Below are 19,095 nucleotides of genomic sequence, written 5' to 3' on the forward strand. Positions count from 1 at the left end.
AAGAGAAACCCGAAAAATTATATGAGAATTGAAATCTTTAGCTCGAAAGAAAAGAAACCATCACATGAATATATTAGATGACAAATAAACTAGTGTCCCATAAAAGCACAGCAGCATACCGCACAATGCAATTTTGTACTTGGTTTGGGATAGATACATATATTAAATTGCCATAATGTAAAGGAGGCAAACTAAAGAAATGCCTTGTAAAAGAAAAGGAAAAGAAAACAGCCTAAACTATAAGTATAAAGATTAGCAGATCATGATGTAATGAAGCATCTAGTGTCCCCAAAAGAGGACATTCTCTAGGTAAAATGTTATTTTTAGATCAAGAATGTGACGCTCATCATCAAGAAATGTTCCTATGACAAGAAAAATAGATCACTTATAGTTGAAGCAAATATTAATAGTGGTGTCCATACTAATAACACTCTGGCATGTTCCAAAAGTTCTAAGCTGTCCTCTAAAGCTTCTTAGCTATTTAATGCAGGAGTGAATATCTCTGTTGTCATCATCACCATGGTATTGATGTTTTTTGGACCATAATTTTTCATGCAGGAGTTGCATAGTTAGAGTATGGTAAATGAGATGGGGAACACAAATTCATCAGGTAAAACAGAAGAGCTTTGAAGTTCAAGATTGTTATTATTATTCCTTTTGAATTTCAAGAATCTGTTTGTTTGATGTGTTTCATGATTGATGTCGCAGAAGCAGAGAATGCTGCAGTTGATGCTCAACAAAAAAGAGAAGCTGCTGGCAATGCAAATGGTGTTAAAGAAGAAAACAGCATAATTCCTGAAGGTGAAAATAAAGATTATCATGAGAAAGTTGCAGCTTTGCCTACTTATGACCCTTCAACAGCTAAAGAACCTCACCTTGAGAACTCTGAAGATGGCAAAACAGGTTATTTTCACTAAAGTTTCTTGGTTATGGAATTAGCTTCTTCTGTAGTAGTATATGTTTTATTCGGAAACAGTCACTCTGCTCTTCTAGGGATAGGGGTGAGGCTGCGTACATCTTACCCTCCCCAGACCCCACTTGTGAGAAACTACTGGGTTTGTTGTTGTTGATGTTGTAGTAGTATTTGTTTTATGGTAGTAGTTGTCTAACGTCGTTCAAATCTCTAACGCAGATGAATATAAGAGAGAGACACAGCTTAAGCATCCTTTTCCATGTACAGGATTTCAAACACCTGCAAATGATTTAGTGAGTGAAGTTACTAATATTGAAACACATAATTTTGATCAACCTCTGGAGTCAGTTTTGGAGGGGAAGGATGATCCTCGTGACCGACCATGTAACCAAAAAGGTCAGTAACTTCCCCTGTCATCTTAGAACCTAATTATACCCTTGGCTATATTTAATCTGCTTGTGCATTCAATCAAACAAAATTGAATTAGTTTTTTATCGTAACTTATGTTTGATAGTGGAAAATATAACTATATTCTTATGCATGTTCCCCTCTTTTTGTTGTACTTGATCATGCTTAACTATGCCTTATAAAAAGGACACGCGGACATTGCAAATATAATCTAAGTATTCAGCTCAGAGTCGAACCCACAATGAATCAACCTATCAATTACTTTCGTTAGATTTACTAAATTCTACGGAATCAACTTCCCAAACGTTGTCAATAACAATTAAGAGTGTTTCTACTAACTGAATGAAAGTAAATAAGCAACTAAAAACTAACTATGATTAAATTGTAACCAATTAAGAGAAGGTTCTAAGGTTATGATTTCTCATATTGATGGAATCCCTTCCGGTTATGTTTCATATAGATTCACCAAATCATCTCTATCAATCATGAGCACTCCTATTACCGTAAATCTCTCCCGAGTAATCATGATAATTTACTAGACGCACTCTCTTGAGATACGCTAGCTGACTTTGTTTATTACAGCTCACTTTAGATTGCACCCAAGGCTTCGTTATCCTTAATCCCGCCTTTAAACCTGCAGTTATTGATCCCTCATATACTTTGGGAGTGGTTTTTTTTCAACAACTACCTAAATATGCACTCTTTCCCGAGTTATGCACACTAAATAGGCACAGCTAATTGAGGATCCTGTCAATTAATTACAATAAACACGTAGTTGAACAAATAGAGATTAAACTGACAAACTATATTAACATCACAAAAAGTTCATCCTTTAATAGGTTCCATCAAAACCCTAGACTAAGGAATTAGCTACTCATGACAAAACAAGAGAAAACTACTAAATTATTCATAATGTGTAATTGCAAGAAAATAAAAGAGATAGAAAAACTATAATGTTTGGTTGATCTTCTCACATTTGTTCTTGCCTCCAAAGTAATGTAAAAACAAGCTTAAAACAATCTTGGGCGAGTTTCTATAGCTTATAAGGGTTTGGAACAAGTTTTCCCGAAGTTACACTTTGGTCCAAAAATTTCTGACGTGTGAACAGTGCACCGCGGTCGCGGCAAGATCGCAGTGGGAGCTGATCATTCTGCCTCGAGCTTTAGTCTGCCGCGGTTGCACCACGGTCGTGGTGGAATTTTCTCAGGCCATTTTCTCACTTCTTTAGGCTCAGGTACTTCTCGAGTGGGCGTTTTCTTCGCATTATCGCCTCGAAAACACTCTGTGGTGCATCCTCACTTAGAATATTCCCTGCAAAACAAAAGAACACCATTTAGAGCATTTTGTTGGCAATTTACCGATAAAATAACAATACAGTATGGTACTATTAAGATGTAAATATCATCTATATAGCCTAATATCAACACCCCACACTTAAATCATTGCTAGTCCTCGAGCAATCCACCACACTCCATCAAAGTTCCTTCCCTAAGTTTTTCCCTTAACGACTCACACCTTGAACATTTTACCAAAGTTGCACCTAGTAGTGAACCACCTTTACCTCAAAAGTCAAATCTCTCATACCATGCAACATTCACACTTACTCAAACCACTTTATACAAGATTCAAGACTTACCTTTCCTTTGTGAATCACATGCCCTCACATCACACAAGAGAGTAGTTCCACATATGATGATAATTAAAATAATTAGGAACTTAGATAGACAAAATTCGCTCACTCTCAAAAAAAAACATTCACATGCCACAAAGATGCACCATAAGCTTGCCCATAGTGTAATACTCTACTAATCGATCCCACTCAGTCTAAGATCAATAAGACTTCACGTAGTTGTAATGTAGGCTAAAGGATGGGTAGGATACATTTGGATATAGTGACTAACCTCCATAATCACTTTTAATACAATTACATTAACCTTCAAGACCATACCTATGTCAACCAAATACTTCACCACTTTTATTTAAAAACATCCCCATCCATTAGGTGTAGTTGTAACAAACCACCACTTATCAATTACTATATTTTACTCATTTTTTTTTCTTTTCTCATTTTTTTTCTGTGGTTCTCATTCTTTTACTCTTCAACACTCTGCACCTTTTCTCTATTTCAATGGTTCCACTCAAAAACCAAACCACCACCCCACACTTGTGTTTTTTGCAAAATTTGAATACTATTCAAGTGCTTATGGGAGGTAAAAGGGTTCAAACAGCATGCTATTCAAACAATTGGGTAAGGCGCGCAATGTGGTTGCCAAAGAAAGGGCAATGTGTTTTTTGACTAAGATGTATTACATTCAGGTGGGTTTACTTTATGTGTCTAGCTAAACAATGAAATGCCTATATCACTTCTAAAACTGAATGAAACTACTATTTCGCTTTGCAAACACATAGGGAAAGTTTTAGGCATCAAATGTGAATCATGGAATATAGTAAAACTCACACACACATGGCACATAACTCACTCCGGATTGATTTATTAAGACATTCCCTTTTGAGTGTTCAAGTTAGATACAAACATATAATTTTAAGGCACTTTAGCAAGATTCAACCATTGAGACTAAGCGTTATACTCTAGTGTCTATTGTGTTCAGGTGTATCAACGCTAAGGGTTTCTCCTTCGATTTTAGCTCATACCCATTAATCCTAATCTAAAAACTAAAAAGAAATAAAATGAACAAAAACTACCTACACCCGGTTCAAGCTAAAACCTTGGAAAAGAACCGTGACCCAAAGAAAAACCAAGGGAGAGTTACTACACTACCTAAAAGTAAAATAAAAAATCTTTTTGGTATTTTCTCTAGACTAACTTCACTCAAGAAAATTGTCTAAAGGATCCGTCATCAGGAAGAGTCTCTATATTCCCTTTTTTTCTTGACTTAATCCCTCAAGAACCCCGCCGAAAGGGATCCGTCGTCGGGACAAGTCACTTACCTATTTTAACTTACCTAATGAACAATTACTCAAAACACCAAAACAATCAAAGCAAAGCAAAACAAAACAAACTCAAACAGTCAATTGTTACAAATACATACATACAGTGAAGTATCCCCACTCCACACTTAAAATGTAGACATGTCCTCACGGCTTAAAAATTTAAAGAACAGTGAGGTAAAAGAACTTCCCTGAAAGATCACTCTTGATCGGATACGGTATCTAGGTTCACATTACAAGCACGACCCAGAGCTCTCAGCCAGCCTAAGAATTTCTTCTCCGACTTCACCTGCCGGTCAGCCACCGTATCTACACGGGCACCCAAATCAGTGACCGAGGTACGCAACCCAACCATCTCTTGCTCCAAAGCTATCATGTGGGTACTCCGGCAGGGCTGTGATGGGCCTGCCTCTTCAACTCTCGAAGGTGGTGGGACCTCAGCTGCCTCAGCATCATCATCATTATCAGATTCATCATTTGATTCATCAACATTCACCACCGGCTCCATCCCAATTCTGATTTTTCTTGCCAAGAACGGGGCTTTTAGTGGTAATTTCCCATCAACCCTAAGGTCCTCAGGGACTCTAGAAAGGGGGCACAGCCTGGTGACTAGATAAGGGAAGTAGAAGCCTTTGCGCAACTCAGGTGATCTAATGAGCATCTCGTCATGGAGGAGCCGGGCTACAGCAAAATCACTGTGAGCCATGAAACAGTAGATTGCTGACGCTCGTGGTAGATTGACATCAGTCGTGTTGCTGGAAGGCAACAACCGACTGTTGATAATAGTTAGCCAACACTTAGCCTCCCAATTGAGAGACTAGGAGTTAAGTGTGATCCGGGGCTTTATTTGTATTCTCTGTTTGAAACACAGATAGTTTCAAGAAGAGTTCCCCACAAGGCACTTGTTCGGCTAAAAGTGTGATAATCATCAGCTTCTCCCCTGAACACTGGCAGCCGATAAACCCTGCGGATGGCATCGATGGATGCATTTACCCCAGTATTGCGCACAGTAACCACCCCATTCTCACGCTCCAGGAAGTTCACATAAAACTCCCTAACCATCTGAACATTGGCCACCTCCGGTACCTCGAAGAAGATGTCTAGCTGACACCTCCTCAATTCATTGAAGATATTCGGGCATTCCACCTCTAAGGCCTGTCTGTCAATATGTACCTCATGTAGCAATTTCTTTGTTGCCTTTGCATTGTATCTGTCCTCCGCCTGTTTAGAGACAAACCTAGTGCTGTCAAACTGTGGTGCACTAGCCTGACTCCTAGCTCTCGAGGAGCTTCCGGGTCCACTAGAGGAGGACCCGGTGTTGCATCTCTTTCTAGATGAACTCATTGTACCTGTCAAACAAAGAAACGCGTATTAGTGAGTGTGTGAAATATATGACTATGGGTGGTTACTCAGACTTCACCACAACCATGTCACATTAGCCCTTATAACTCCATTGGGGCCATTTCCCAAACACCTTATGGGCAAGTCATTATCCTAACACATATAGCCCTCATGGGTACATCAAAACTTCCCCCAAATCAAAAATACTACTACACCATCACACCCCACAATACTTTAATCAACATACACCTTTCCACCACATTAAACACACATCCCCTTCACCAATCTGTTTCAAAAACAAAATTCAAAAGAAAAACAAGAAGAAACTAACAACAATCTACTATAAAATTACTACACCATTACAATATTAAACTAGCATATACTACAACAAAATACAAAAAGAAAAGATAGGGGAGAGGTGAGTAACATACCTTAGTGGAAGAAGGGTGAGAGGAATGGAGATGAGGGGAGTGTGAGTGAAGAAGAAGAAGAAGAAAAAGAAGAAAAATGAGGATTTTTTTTTGGGAGTTAGGGTTAAGAGAGAGAGATTGAGAGATAAAGAGGGGGAGGGTCGGTTATTTTAGTGAAATAAGAATGGTGGGGGGGGGGGTCTAATATTGTGAGGGGGTGGTTGTAGAAAATAAAAAAAATGAAAAAAACTTAAAAAATAAAAAAAATTACTTACCTGACGCAGACTGCTGCAGTCGTACCGCGGTCCCACCGCGGTCGCAGTGGGTCAAAAGTTTGAGGCAGTGAACTAAGCGTTCACCGCGGTCCCATCGCAGTCGCGGTGGACTACCCAGTTCTGAAGTAGAATCTGCGCCTCTCACCACGGTGCTGAAGCTCTTATATATATATGAAGTTACACAAGAATGCTAACAACACATTCGTGGGTTGCCTCCCACGCAGCACCTGATTTAACGTTGCAACACGACACAGACAAGCACATTTAAGGCTCGCTCGACCTCTGAGGTTCCGTCAGGTGGATCTCAGACACTTCCTTTGGTTCTTTCATGCCTATGTATAGCTTCAATCTCTGCCCATTGACTCTAAATGCGTGAGAGTCTTTCTCTAAGGAAATCTCCATAGCTCCTGAAGGGAAGACTTCGACCACTCGAAATGGACTAGACCATCATGACTTAAGATTACCAAGGAACAACCGTAATCTTGAGTTATAGAGCAATACCATCTCCCCGGGTTTGAAATGTCGCTCAACAATGTTCTAGTCGTGCAACCTCTTTATTCTCTCCTTGTACAACCTTGTGCTCTCAAAAGCAAGACGTCTGAACTCGTCGAGCTCATGCAATTCAGTGATTCTTGTTGTGCCCGCAACTTCAATGTCTAGGTTCAGCTGTTTCAGTGCCCACCAAGCTTTATGTTCAAGTTACACTAGCAAGTGGCAGGCCTTCCCAAACACCAACTTATATGGTGACATATCAATTGGTGTTTTAAAAGCAGTTCTATAAGCCCAAAGTGCATCATCTAGCTTTTTCGCCCAATCAGTTCTTGTGGCGTTCACAGTCTTAGTTAGCACACTCTTTATCTCTATGTTGGACACTTCAACCTGCCCAATAGTCTGGGGATGATATGGGGTAGCCACCTTGTGGCGTACATCATACTTTGCTAGCAACTTCTCGAAGGCTCTATAACAGAAGTGGGTGCCTCTGTCACTGATAATCGCTCTTGGTGTTCCAAAGCGGGTGAATATGTTCTTCTTCAAAAATTCCACCACCACTCTTGCATCATTAGTGGGCAACGCTGCCGCTTCTACCCATTTGGACATGTAATCCACAACAACAAGTATGTACTTATTGCCAAAGGAGCTGACGAAGGGTCCCATGAAGTCAATCCCCTAGACATCAAACACTTCCACCTCTTGAATCGGGTTCATGGGCATCTCATGGAGACAGGAGATGTTCCTGGTCTGCTGACATTCATTGCAACCCTTCACCCATTGTTGCGCATCTTTAAACACTGTTGGCCAAAAGAACCCGGCCTCTAGCACTTTCGCAATTGTCCTGACTCCTCCAAAATGCCCTCCATACGCTGATGAATGACATGCCTGCAAAATAGAAGATTGTTATTTCTTGGGGACGCACCTCCGGATCATATTGTCAACACATATTCGAAACAGGTAAGGTTCATCCCAATAATATATGCGGCAGTCACGATAAAACTTTTTCTTTTGTATAGAAGAAAGGTCATAGGGAACTATACTGCTGGCCAGGTAGTTTGCAAAGTCTGCATACCATGGCACTTCCTCAAGACTAGTAGCGAGCAGTTGCTCGTCTGGAAAGGTCTCCAGAATATCCTCGACCACAAATGAGTTTCAGCTCCCTCATGTCATGATAGATGATCAACAACTTGGTTTTCTGTACCCTTACGGTCACGAATTTCGAGGTCGAATTCTTGCAGTAGCAACACCCAACGAATTAGGCACGGCTTAGACTCCTTCTTCTAAATCAAGTACATGAGAGCTGCATGATCAGTGTATATAATCACCTTAGAGCCAATTAGGTATGATCTGAACTTGTCGAAAGCAAACACCACAACCAACATCTCCTTTTCAGTCACAGTGTAGTTCAGCTGGGCTCCACTCAGCGTTCTACTAGCATAGTAGATTGGATGCATTAGCTTGTCTTTCCGCTGTCCCAACACTACCCCCACTGCGTAGTCACTAGCGTCACAGATTAGTTCGAAAGATTGCTCCCATTCGGGGGCAACAATGATAGGTGTTGTAACCAGCCTCTTTTTCAGCTCCTCGAATGCTACCCTGCAATCATCAGAAAACAAGAAAGGGTGATCTTTTTCTAACAACTTACAGAGGGGGTTGGCAATTTTTGAGAAGTCTCTTATGAATCTCCGATAGAAACCGGCATGCCCGAGGAAGATCCTGATTGCCTTGACTGAAGTTGGAGGGGGCAGCTTTTCTATCATATCCACTTTAGCACGATCTACCTCAATTCCTTTGCTTGACACCCGGTGCCCCAAGACTATGCCCTATTGTACCATGAAATGGCACTTCTCCCAATTAAGAACCATGTTAGTCTCGATATACCGTTTCAGCACACGAGTCAGATTTATAAGGCACTCATCGAATAAATGTCCCACTACTGAGAAATCATCCATGAATACCTCCACTATGTCTTCTACCATGTCAGTGAATATGGCCATCATGCACCTTTGGAATGTGGCCGGTGCATTGCATAGGCCAAAGAGCATCCTCCGAAAGGCATAAATGCCATATGGGCAAGTGAAGGAGGTCTTCTCTCTTTCCTCTGGTGCAATGGAGATCTGATTGTAACCTGAATACCCATCCAGAAAACAGAAGTGTGACCTCCCTGCCAGTCTATCTAGCATTTGATCAATGAAGGGAAGTGGTAAGTGGTCCTTCCCGGTGGCCAGATTTAACTTTCTGTAGTCCATGCAAATTCTCCAGCCCGTGACAGTTCTCGTCGAGATCAGTTCATTATTATCATTTTTTACTATCGTCATGCCACTCTTTTAGGCACACAATGAACCGGGCTAACCCAGCTGCTGTCAGATATTGGGAAAATGATTCCCGCATCTAACCACTTTATCATTTCTTTCTTCACCACTTCCTTCATGTTGGGGTTCGACCTTCGTTGGTGTTCCCTGGAAGGTTTGTGTCCCTCTTCCAGCAGAATTTTATGCATACAGTAGGCGGGTCTGATCCCCTTTATGTCTGCCATGATCCACCCAATGGCAGTCTTACACTCCTTGAGTACCTGCAAGAGTTGTTATGCCTGCACATCTAACAAAATAGATGAGATAATAACAGGTAATGTGGAGTCAGGTCCAAGGAACTCATACCTGAGATGGGCGGGCAGTGGCTTTAACTCCAGCTTTGGTGGCTCTTCGATGGATGGCTTGGCTGGAGGAGTTTCTCTATTCTCCAGGTGCAAAGGCTCAAATTCAAGAGTTCTATCCCAGAACCCTCTGCCCTCTAATGCCAACACCCATTCCGCCAGTTCTTCTCCATTTATCTCATCTAAATTCATCAGACATGCAGCAAGAGGGTCCTTAATAGTCAAGATCTCATCATCAGTCTCTACGATTACATCCACGACATCAATAAGAGAGCAATTGGCGAATTCACTTGGTCGCCTCATAGATTTCTACACATTGAATGTTATCTCTTCGTCGTTCAATCTCATCTTTAGCTCCCTAGTCTCACAATCTATGAGAGCTCTCCAGTGGCCAAGAACGACCTTCCCAAAATTATGGGAATCTTTTCATCCACTTTGCAGTCTAAGATCACAAAATCTGCAGGGAACACAAATTTTCCTACCTAAATCAACACATCGTCCATGATACCAGAGGGTCTTTTTACAGTCCTGTCAGCCAGCTGCAACAACATGGAGGTGGGTCTAGCTCTTCCAATCGCCAGCCTCTTATAAATTGCCAGGGGCATAAGATTTATGCTGGCCCCTAAATCGCACAGTGCCTTAGCAAAAGCAAAATTACCAATAATGCATGGAATTGTAAATCTCCCTGGGTCAGATAACTTTTCCGCAATTGGTCTAGTCATCACTGCACTACAGGTCTGAGTAAGAGTAACTATGGCTAAGCCTTGGAAATCGAATTTTCGAGACATCAAATCCTTTATCATTTTTGCATACCCACGCATCTCTTTCAAAACATCAATCAATGGAATATTTACCTGGATTTGTTTCAGCATCTCCAAGAATTTCTTGTATTGCTCCTCTTTTTGGTACTTAGCCAGCCTCTGAGGGAATGGTGTAGGAGGTCTCTTCTTCCCAATGATTTGGATTGATCTTTGTCAGCTGCCACCTCAATGACTGGTTCCTAGGCTGTCTCAGCTTCTTTCTCAATCTCAATCTGAATATTATTTTCTTCCTGGGCAGGCTGGAATATCACCTCTATCAGTTTCGTTGACTCATCCAGCTCAATAGGTACTGGTATGAGTGTCTCAGCCTGTATGGTTTGTCGAGCCCTCTCTTTCTCTACATCCAAATCTCTGCCATTTCGTAGACTCACTGCCATCAGCTGCTTCGGACCTTGATCTTTTGGATTTATGTGGGTATCAACAGGTAATGTCCCATGAGGACGATTGTTTAGAGACATCGAAATTTGGCCCATCTGCATTTCAATATTCTTGATAGCTAAATCGTGTGCATCTACTCTCTCACTAATTTTTGCATTAGACCCAATAACCTGCTACATCATTGCCTCAAGTCTAGCAAACCCATCTTCCTATCGTCCACCATGCTGTTGCTGAGGAGGGTGATACCCCTACTGCTGATTCTGATTATTATATCATTGTGGCCTTGGGTAAGGTGCCATATTGTTAGGGTGTCTCATACCTCCCATGTTCCCATTGTTGAACTGTGGCTGGACTGGCCTGTACGACTGATTCTGCTGGCCCCAATTCTGATCACCCTGTCTTTGGCCTGCAAAATTAGACACATAGTTCATGTTTTCAGGGTAGTGATGATGATCATGTTCTGCATTCCACTGGTTACCAATTGGCTGACTAATGCAAGATGTGCACAAGCCCCCATTGGTAGTTTCTACGATGTGTACCTGCTGCTTCTGCCCTGACTCTTCCACTTTTTTAGTGAGTATACTATAAGGTGGCCATATTTTCATCCATAGAGTTGGATGGATCTAAGGGCAGTGAGTGAACCACTGGAGTGATAGGTGCATTCCTAGTTGTCCATCCCAAATTCTGCGTCGTCTTATCAAGCAGACTCTGGCCTTCTCTCCATGTTTTGCTCAAAAATGCTCCACCAGCTGAAGCATCAATAATGTTCTTCACGCTATCTGACAATACCATTTAAAACCGCTGCCCCAACATCAAATCTGAAATACCATGGTGCAGACATATAACCAGCATCCCTTTGAAACGTTCCCATGTTTCATGCAGTGTCTCCATTGGTCTCTGTTTAAAACTCAAAATTTCATGAATTTATTGAGAAGTCTTATTGGGTGGGTGGAACTTGTTATGGAATTGCTTGACAAACTCCTCCCAAGTTGTTATGGAATTTATGGGGAGTGAGTTTAGCCAGGTCTGGGCAGCTCTTGTCACTGAGAATGGAAACAATAACAGCTTAATTGCTTCCGGAGTTATGTTGGGCTGCCTTTGGGTTTTACAGATTAATAGGAAATTCTTCAAGTGATATTGAGGATCTTCGACTTGTGACCCCGAAAATAGTCCCTTGTTTTGCAACAAGTGCAACATGTTATTCGTGATTTGAAACGATTCAGCCTGTATCTGCGGGACTACAATCGCTGTGGCCAGATTTTCAGCTGTGGGTTGTGCCCAGTCATAGAGAGCAGCCTCTGGCGCTGTTGGTACAACTGGGTCTACTTCGTGATATCTCATGTTTGGTTCGAATTGTTCAGTTGTTTGTTGTTGTTTGTTTTTTCGGTTGGCCCGATTCAAGGCCTTGAAAACTTTCCTGGGATTTGATAATGCTTCAAATACGTCACCAGTTCTCAATGAGTTTCTAGGCATGCACCTGTACAACCAAGTCAACAAACGTTAAAATTTCAATGTATAGATTGGGTGTAGAGAAAACTGACTACACTAAGAATCTTTGTATTTCGTTCAATTGTAATTGATAACACCGTTAAGTCCCCAGCAACGACGCCAAAATTTGATCACGCCCAACTACGCCTTATAAAAAGGATACGCGGACGTTGCAAATATAATCTGAGTATTCAGCCCAGAGTCGAACCCACAAGGAATCAACCTATCAATTACTTTCGTTGGATTTACTAAATTCTACAGAATCAACTTCCCAAACGTTGTCAATAACAATTGATGGTGTTTCTACTAACTAAGAATAAAAGTAAATAAGCAACTAAAAACTAACTATTATTAAGTTGTAACCAATTAATAGAAGGTTCTAAGGTTATGATTTCCCCTATTGATGGAATCCCTTCCGATTATGTTTCATATAGATTCACCAAATCATCTCTATCAGTCATGAGCACTCCTATTACCGTAAATCTCTCCCGAGTAATCACGATAATTTACTAGACGCACTCTCCCGTGATACGCTAGTTGGCTTTGTTTATTACAGCTCACTTTAGATTGCATCCAAGGCTTCGTTATCCCTAATCCCGCCTTTAAACCTGCAGTTATTGATCTCTCATATACTTTGGGAGTAGTTTTGTTCAACAACTACCTAAATATGCACTCTCTTCCGAGTTATGCACACTAAATAGGCACAGCTAATTGAGGATCCTGTCAATTAACTACAACAAACACGTAGTTGAACAAATAGAGATTAAACTGGCAAACTATATTAATATCACAAAACGTTTATCCTTCAATAGGTTCCATCAAAACCCTAGACTAAGGAATTAGCTACTCATGACAAAACAAGATAAAACTACTAAATTATTCATAATGTGTAATTGCAAGAAAATAAAAGAGATAGAAAAACTCTAATGTTTGGTTGATCTTCTCACACTTGTGCTTGCCTCCAACGTAGTCTAAAAACAAGCTTAAAACAATCTTGGGCGAGTTTCTATAGCTTATAAGGGTTTGGAACAAGTTTTCCCGAAGTTACACTTTGGTCCAAAAATTTCTGACACGTGAACAGTGCACCGCAGTCGCGGCAAGACCGCGGCTCGACCGCGGTGGGAGCTGATCATTCTGCCTTGAGCTTTAGTCTGCCGCGGTTGCACCGAGGTCGCGGTGGAATTTGCTCAGGCCATTTTCTCGCTTCTTTGTGCTCGGGTACTTCTCGAGTGGGCGTTTTCTTCACATTATTGCTCCCAAAACACTCCGTGGTGCATCCTCACTTAGAATATTCCCTACGAAACAAAAGAACACTATTTAGAGCATTTTGTTGGCAATTTACCCATAAAACAACAATACAACATGGTACTATTAAGGTATAAATATCATCTATATAGCCTAATATCAGTATTCTTTCGCGATTATATAACAAGGACATATATAATTATATATATATAGAGTGATAAGTAATCCAGAAAAATAAAACCCTTTGGAATTTCTTTCTAAATGGTAAAACTTACAACAGGTGAGGCAGAAGGAAGTTTACCTCATGATGAAGTTTTAAAGACCGATCCAGGTGAATCCTCAAGTGTTGCCAATGAGACAGTAGAAGAATGCATCATATCTTCATCACTTGAGGAACAAGAAACTATAAGGAATGGAAGATCAGGCCAGAAGGAAGATAAAACTCAGTTGATCAACTCTGAAATTGCACTTGCAGATAAGGGAGTTGTTTCTGATACTGATGATCAAAGTGTCGATTCGTTGGTGAGTGAAATGGCTGCCTCAGCAGATGGATCAAATGAGGAAAAACATGAGCTTATGAGTGCTGAAAATCAGGTTGAAAATGGTTTCTCAAATGGAAGTGATTGGGATGAAATTCCTAAAGTGGAGTCCAGTCAAATCGATGCTACAGTTTCACTGTTGACAGATATTCCACTGAGTACTCCTTCGAGTTCGCTGTCACCAGCTATTGAGCCAGAAGACAAATGTGCGGTTCACACTCCAGAGAGTGAATTGATATCAAATGAATCGGATAATGCTGTAAAGGAATGTGATCTGAAGAAAACTGAGTCATGTATGCAGGCAGTGCATGAAATGCAGATTGACAACGTAGCTTCTTCGATTGAATCACACCCCAAAGAGGCTACAGAGGAAAATCTACCAGGAAACGACGCTAGTACTGATATTGTAATGGATTATTCAATTAAGGGGGATGACATAAACGTTCAACCTGATATTCTTCATTATGATCACACGCCACCAGTAGAAATGGGACTGCATCCTACCAAATTCTTTGGAACAGCTACTAATCATGAACAAGAGAGCTCAACAGAAAATGGTCTTCTTGATAAAGCAAAGGGAGGAGTTGAGAAGTCTAGTAGAAAGGAAATAATGGAGAAGTGCATATTGCAGTTGGGGTCATCAAAACTGGAAAATGATGTCGATATAGCATATGCACAAGGAAGAATGCGAGGGTTTGAGTCGGTTGAGGATAAAAAAGAATGCAATGCAGCCTTGACAGAACAGAATAGCTGTGAATTTGTTATCACTGAGGACTCTGGTGTTTTTGAACTCAAGACATCAGAAAAAGGGATAACAAAAATTGCAGCTTTTCCTGAGTCAGGAATTGCACAGAATGTTCAGCCAAGTCTTGAAGCATTAGCATTTTCCAATGAAAAATGTGCCTATGATCAAATGGTGCCAAATTTTCATGATGAAACTCTTTCCAAAGCACCAGAAAGTATTGGAAGGTTAAGCCTCGAATCGATCCCAGATAAATCAAACAATGGAATTGAGCTTCGAAAGTCGCCAAGCTTTGATTTTGGTGTCCCTTTTCATAGAAGGTCTTTAGAATCAGATCAAACTCCTCTTCTGTGTCCTGAGAAGATTCCTACAAGAAGCGCATCAGTTGGTTCCAGTGCAAAGTTGTCAAACTCACTAAACTACGGGTCAGTAGCAGTCGAAGAGAAGACTATTAGAATGGAAAGAAGTGATTCTGAAGCTCCTCTTATAGGCTTGTTGAAGAATGGTGATCCGAAGTTTACGCCTGAAACACAGCAGAACCATGTTGCTGTTATGAAAGGAGAAGAATTGCAGACTTCACAAGCAACGGAAACTTGTCTAACTTCACCAAAGGGGAGCGGAAAACGCAAGGCCAGACCATCTTTCTTCAGCACTTGCATCTGCTGCACATCAGCCACTCATTATTGAACAGATTCAAAAAGATATTTGTTTTGTGTTTTGATTCTTTTTCTCAATTGATTGGGTTTTCACCATATTAAAGGTATTTTTATGTGGCATTTTTTTTTTATCACAATGGAGTGTTGAGGGCATGCATAGTCTGTAAGATACTGAAAAAAGGTTGTGAGATGTCTGAGTGATGACTATAAGTTATACTTCCCGTTTTGTTTTTCCTCATTTGGTTATTACTTTATTTTGTTAATATTTGTCCCTTAATGTGTATTCTGTTACATTGATTTGGTAAGATGTTAAGAGACTTTCTAACAGAGGTAGTTCAGCTGCCTTTGATTGTAATACTAGTCTTACTGAGGCCTCGTACGCGTGCTTCTCTTATCAATTGTGTCTGATTTGTCTTTCCTGTTACATGGTAAGGAATTTATGGGCCTTAATGCACAAGGCAAACCAGTGATCATAGCCTTATGTGCATGCCAAATGTCATCATGACTATGGGAAAACGTCTAAAATTTTGCTGCTAGGTATACTAGATTGACAAATGAGATTGGTCCTAAGCTCAAGGTCACAAATGGTGGACTGTTGAGAATAATCACATAAGAAATGAAAATTCAAATGGGATGCTGAAATGGGAATTAGTCAAGGCCATAAATATTTGTCATCAAAATTCTAATTGACTTCATTTAGAGGTGGATCCAACAGATAAGTAGTTGGTGCACGTGCACCGTAAAAATAGCACGGGCTAGCCAGTTTTCGGACTGGTCATTCAAAAATAGCCAGTGTTTACAAAGTTATTGAAAAATAACCACTATTTTGCTGCAACACGGAAAGTTCCAGCATAATATACTGGAGATCGGTACACCTGTGTATGAACTTCCAGCATATTATACTGGAACTCCAACACGCGGAAAGTTCCAGCATAATATACTGGAGCTCCAGTATATTATACTGGAGTTCCAGCATAAGTATACTAGAACTCCATCATATTATACTGGAGTATTTTTCCGGATTTTGAACAGTGTTTTCGTTCAGATTTATCTTTACATAAAAATGGCTAAATTTCAATTACTTTTGAAATTGTGGCTATTTTTGAATGACCACATGTAAATCTGGCTATTTTTTAATTTCTCCCACGTGTACTCAGTGTCCTCGACTCCAACTATAATAATGTATATAGAAAGGTAAAAATTGTGTGGGGTAGCCACTTTTTAAAGTGGTATACCTTTTATCCAACATTTTTAATGCTTAGCAATAGTATCCATTAGTCTATTAAAATTAATATGAAAAGACTGTATTACCCTTTCTTCTATCTCTTTCATGTTAGGGAGAAGAACTGTACCGCCTATGAGACGGGACTGCCGTGGAAGACATAAGTAGGCACCCAGAACCGTTTATGCTTTTGCCAGAGCTAATTTGGGAAAATACAGCCCAATGGCCGGTCGACCATCTAGTTTAGTCCATTTGCAATTTCAAGCTGCGATTGAATCTTTTGTTTTTGTTTCTTCATATTTATTGTTCTCCTTTCTGAAAATTTTCAATTGTACTTAGCTTACAAAGTTAATTTTAATTTTTCTAGAATCTAGCTAACTTGCAAATCCTTGTCTCTATTCTTTTTATAACTTGGTCCTGAATTTCGAGTTTCAAGTTTAAAAGTTAAGGACACTTGGTCCTAAACTTAGAATTACAAGTTCAAAAGCTCCTGAACTTAGACTAACAAGCTCAAAAGTTAAGGACAATAGGTCCTGAACTTATAGTTACAAGTTCAAAAGTTAAGGATAATAAGTCCTGAAGTCTTGAACTTAGGCTAAGAAGCCCTATAGTTAAGGATAATAGGTCCTGAACTTAGGCTAAGAAGCCAAAAAGTTAAGGAAACTTGGTCCTGAACTTACAGTTACAAGTTCAAAAGTTAAGGACACTTAGTCCTGAACTTAGAGTTACAAGCACAGAAATTAAGGACAGGTGGTCCTGAACTTCGAGTTCCAAGTTCAAAAGTTAAGGACATGTAGTCCTGAAGTCCTGGACTTAGAGTAGCAAGTTCAAAAGTTAAGGACATGTAGTCTTGAAGTGCTGAACTTAGAGTTGCAAGTTTAAAAGTTAAGGACATGTAGTCCTGATGTCCTGAACTTAGAGTTGCAAGTTCAAAAGTTAAGGACACTTGGTCCTGAACTTTATGAGCAGATGGGTGTTTTCGTTCGGGCAGGTAAAGTTTATTAAAGCAGTGGCTAAAGACTAAAGCCATTTTAAACAATGGCTTAAAAGTATACATGTGTTATTAGTGGCTAACCGTTCACTTCCCCCTATAGAAAGCTTAATGAAAAATATTTGAATATACATATACTAGATAAGTGAGTCTGTGCTAAGCAGGGGTATATGCCCGATATTGTTGTTTGCCTTTGTTATTTAATTTTTGGCATTACATATTTGTCTATGTTTTCTGGTCTATTGTCTATATTGTTTGGATCTTGTAAGATAATTAAATCGCAGCCATAACAGAGATTAAGACACAATCATATTGTTATAAAATCATAATCTTGACTTAAAGTCTAAGGAAGCGTACCGTTAAAATGACAAAAGAATGACTATGTCTCCAAGTCATATAACTTGTACCCCTTCAAAGTCGGAGTTTGGAACCAAAATGTGGTTTTTTGGACTCAAAGTACACAAATAAACGGTAAAAAAAATTACATTTTTATATATAGCGCCATAATACCTGGCGCTATACAGTGACAATAACTGCACCATTAATGTATAGCTCCAGGTATTGTGACGCTATACTGTAAAAGCTGACACGACCAGGTATAGCGCCACAATAACTGTCGCTATACATACATCATTAATGTATAGCGCCAGGTATAGTGACGCTATACTTCTTTTTTCTGGCCCCACCAATAATTCCTGACTTCAATAATTCAGAAGCGTATAGTGCCAACTTTTTGGGCGCTATATATATATATATATATATATATAAATTTCCCGGCTAGCGATTTCCTATATAAAGAGGTTAGGATTGTATAGAAATTCATTCAATTTTTTTTTAACTCTTGTTGAAACGTTTATTGTTCTTAAATTCTCTAGATTTATGACGGTACGCAGTTGCATACCGTTCAACAAACCTCTTCGCCATCTGCTTGAACGACATCTGCACCATGGCTGTGACGGGCAATCCTCTTGTCGACTTCAATAACCCGTTGAAGGACTCTGACACATTTTTAGTAAGAATTCCCCATTGTCTGCCACCATCCGCATGCAACGTCCACTTTTCAGGGTCATGTCGCATTAACCAACGATAGGCTGCCTCGTCTTCTTGCCTGATAGAATCCATATGCCTCCGGAATTTATGTTGTTGGTGGTCTGTTGCTGCCATCCACATCAAATCATGTAGATCCTTTTTGGGATGTGCCTTCTGGAAATTGGCCTTAAAGTGCCTCACATAGTAATGGTGGTATGCATAAGGTTCTTGCCATGCAGGCAAGTTCTCCACAGAACTTAATATACCACCGTGCCGATCAGATATTAGACAAATACCTGAACGCTGTTTGACAACGTGCTCTTTCAGGTGGTTCAAAAACAACGTCCACGTCTCTGTGCTTTCATTGGCACAAACAGCAAAAGCTAGAGGAAATATATGTCCATTAGCATCCACTGTCACGGCTATCAATAGCTTGATATCGTACTTTCCATAGACATGAGTTCCGTCTATGGATATTACTGGCCGGCAATGCGAAAAACCATCAATTGCTGGCTTAAACGCCCAGAACATGTAATTGAATAT

General features: G+C 40.2%; 1 protein-coding gene and 1 non-coding gene across 3 annotated transcripts; both read left to right on the forward strand.

The window, feature by feature from the left end:
* The first annotated feature begins 272 nt into the window (after positions 1–272).
* LOC104229258 (uncharacterized) lies at positions 273–15,665 on the forward strand. Of its 2 annotated transcripts, XM_009781881.2 has the most exons (5): positions 273–309; positions 559–610; positions 709–903; positions 1,133–1,309; positions 13,654–15,665. In XM_009781881.2, exons 2-5 carry the CDS (start codon positions 577–579, stop codon positions 15,339–15,341), a joined length of 2,094 nt encoding a protein of 697 aa, XP_009780183.2. In that variant the 5' UTR covers positions 273–309; positions 559–576; the 3' UTR covers positions 15,342–15,665. The 2 variants fall into 2 exon arrangements, with proteins under 2 accessions (XP_009780183.2, XP_009780188.2); XM_009781886.2 differs by lacking the exon at positions 273–309 and having other exon boundaries at positions 316–610; positions 1,181–1,309.
* On the forward strand, positions 11,464–11,566 carry LOC138882074 (small nucleolar RNA R71). The gene has a single exon (XR_011403550.1). It is a non-coding gene; the product is annotated as a small nucleolar RNA R71 (small nucleolar RNA).
* Positions 15,666–19,095: the final 3,430 nt, after the last annotated feature.

This window comes from Nicotiana sylvestris, chromosome 1 (genome assembly GCF_000393655.2).
Source record: "Nicotiana sylvestris chromosome 1, ASM39365v2, whole genome shotgun sequence".
Classification (NCBI taxonomy): Eukaryota; Viridiplantae; Streptophyta; class Magnoliopsida; order Solanales; family Solanaceae; genus Nicotiana; species Nicotiana sylvestris.

What these genes read in the sequence shown, in the direction of transcription:
- LOC104229258 (XM_009781881.2), top strand. Translation starts at nt 577, where the DNA reads ATGGTAAATGAGATGGGGAACACAAATTCATCAG. An exon ending in GGGGAACACAAATTCATCAG is followed by an intron (nt 611 to 708) that starts GTAAAACAGAAG and finishes TTGATGTCGCAG; the next exon opens with AAGCAGAGAATGCTGCAGTT. An exon ending in CTCTGAAGATGGCAAAACAG is followed by an intron (nt 904 to 1,132) that starts GTTATTTTCACT and finishes TCTCTAACGCAG; the next exon opens with ATGAATATAAGAGAGAGACA.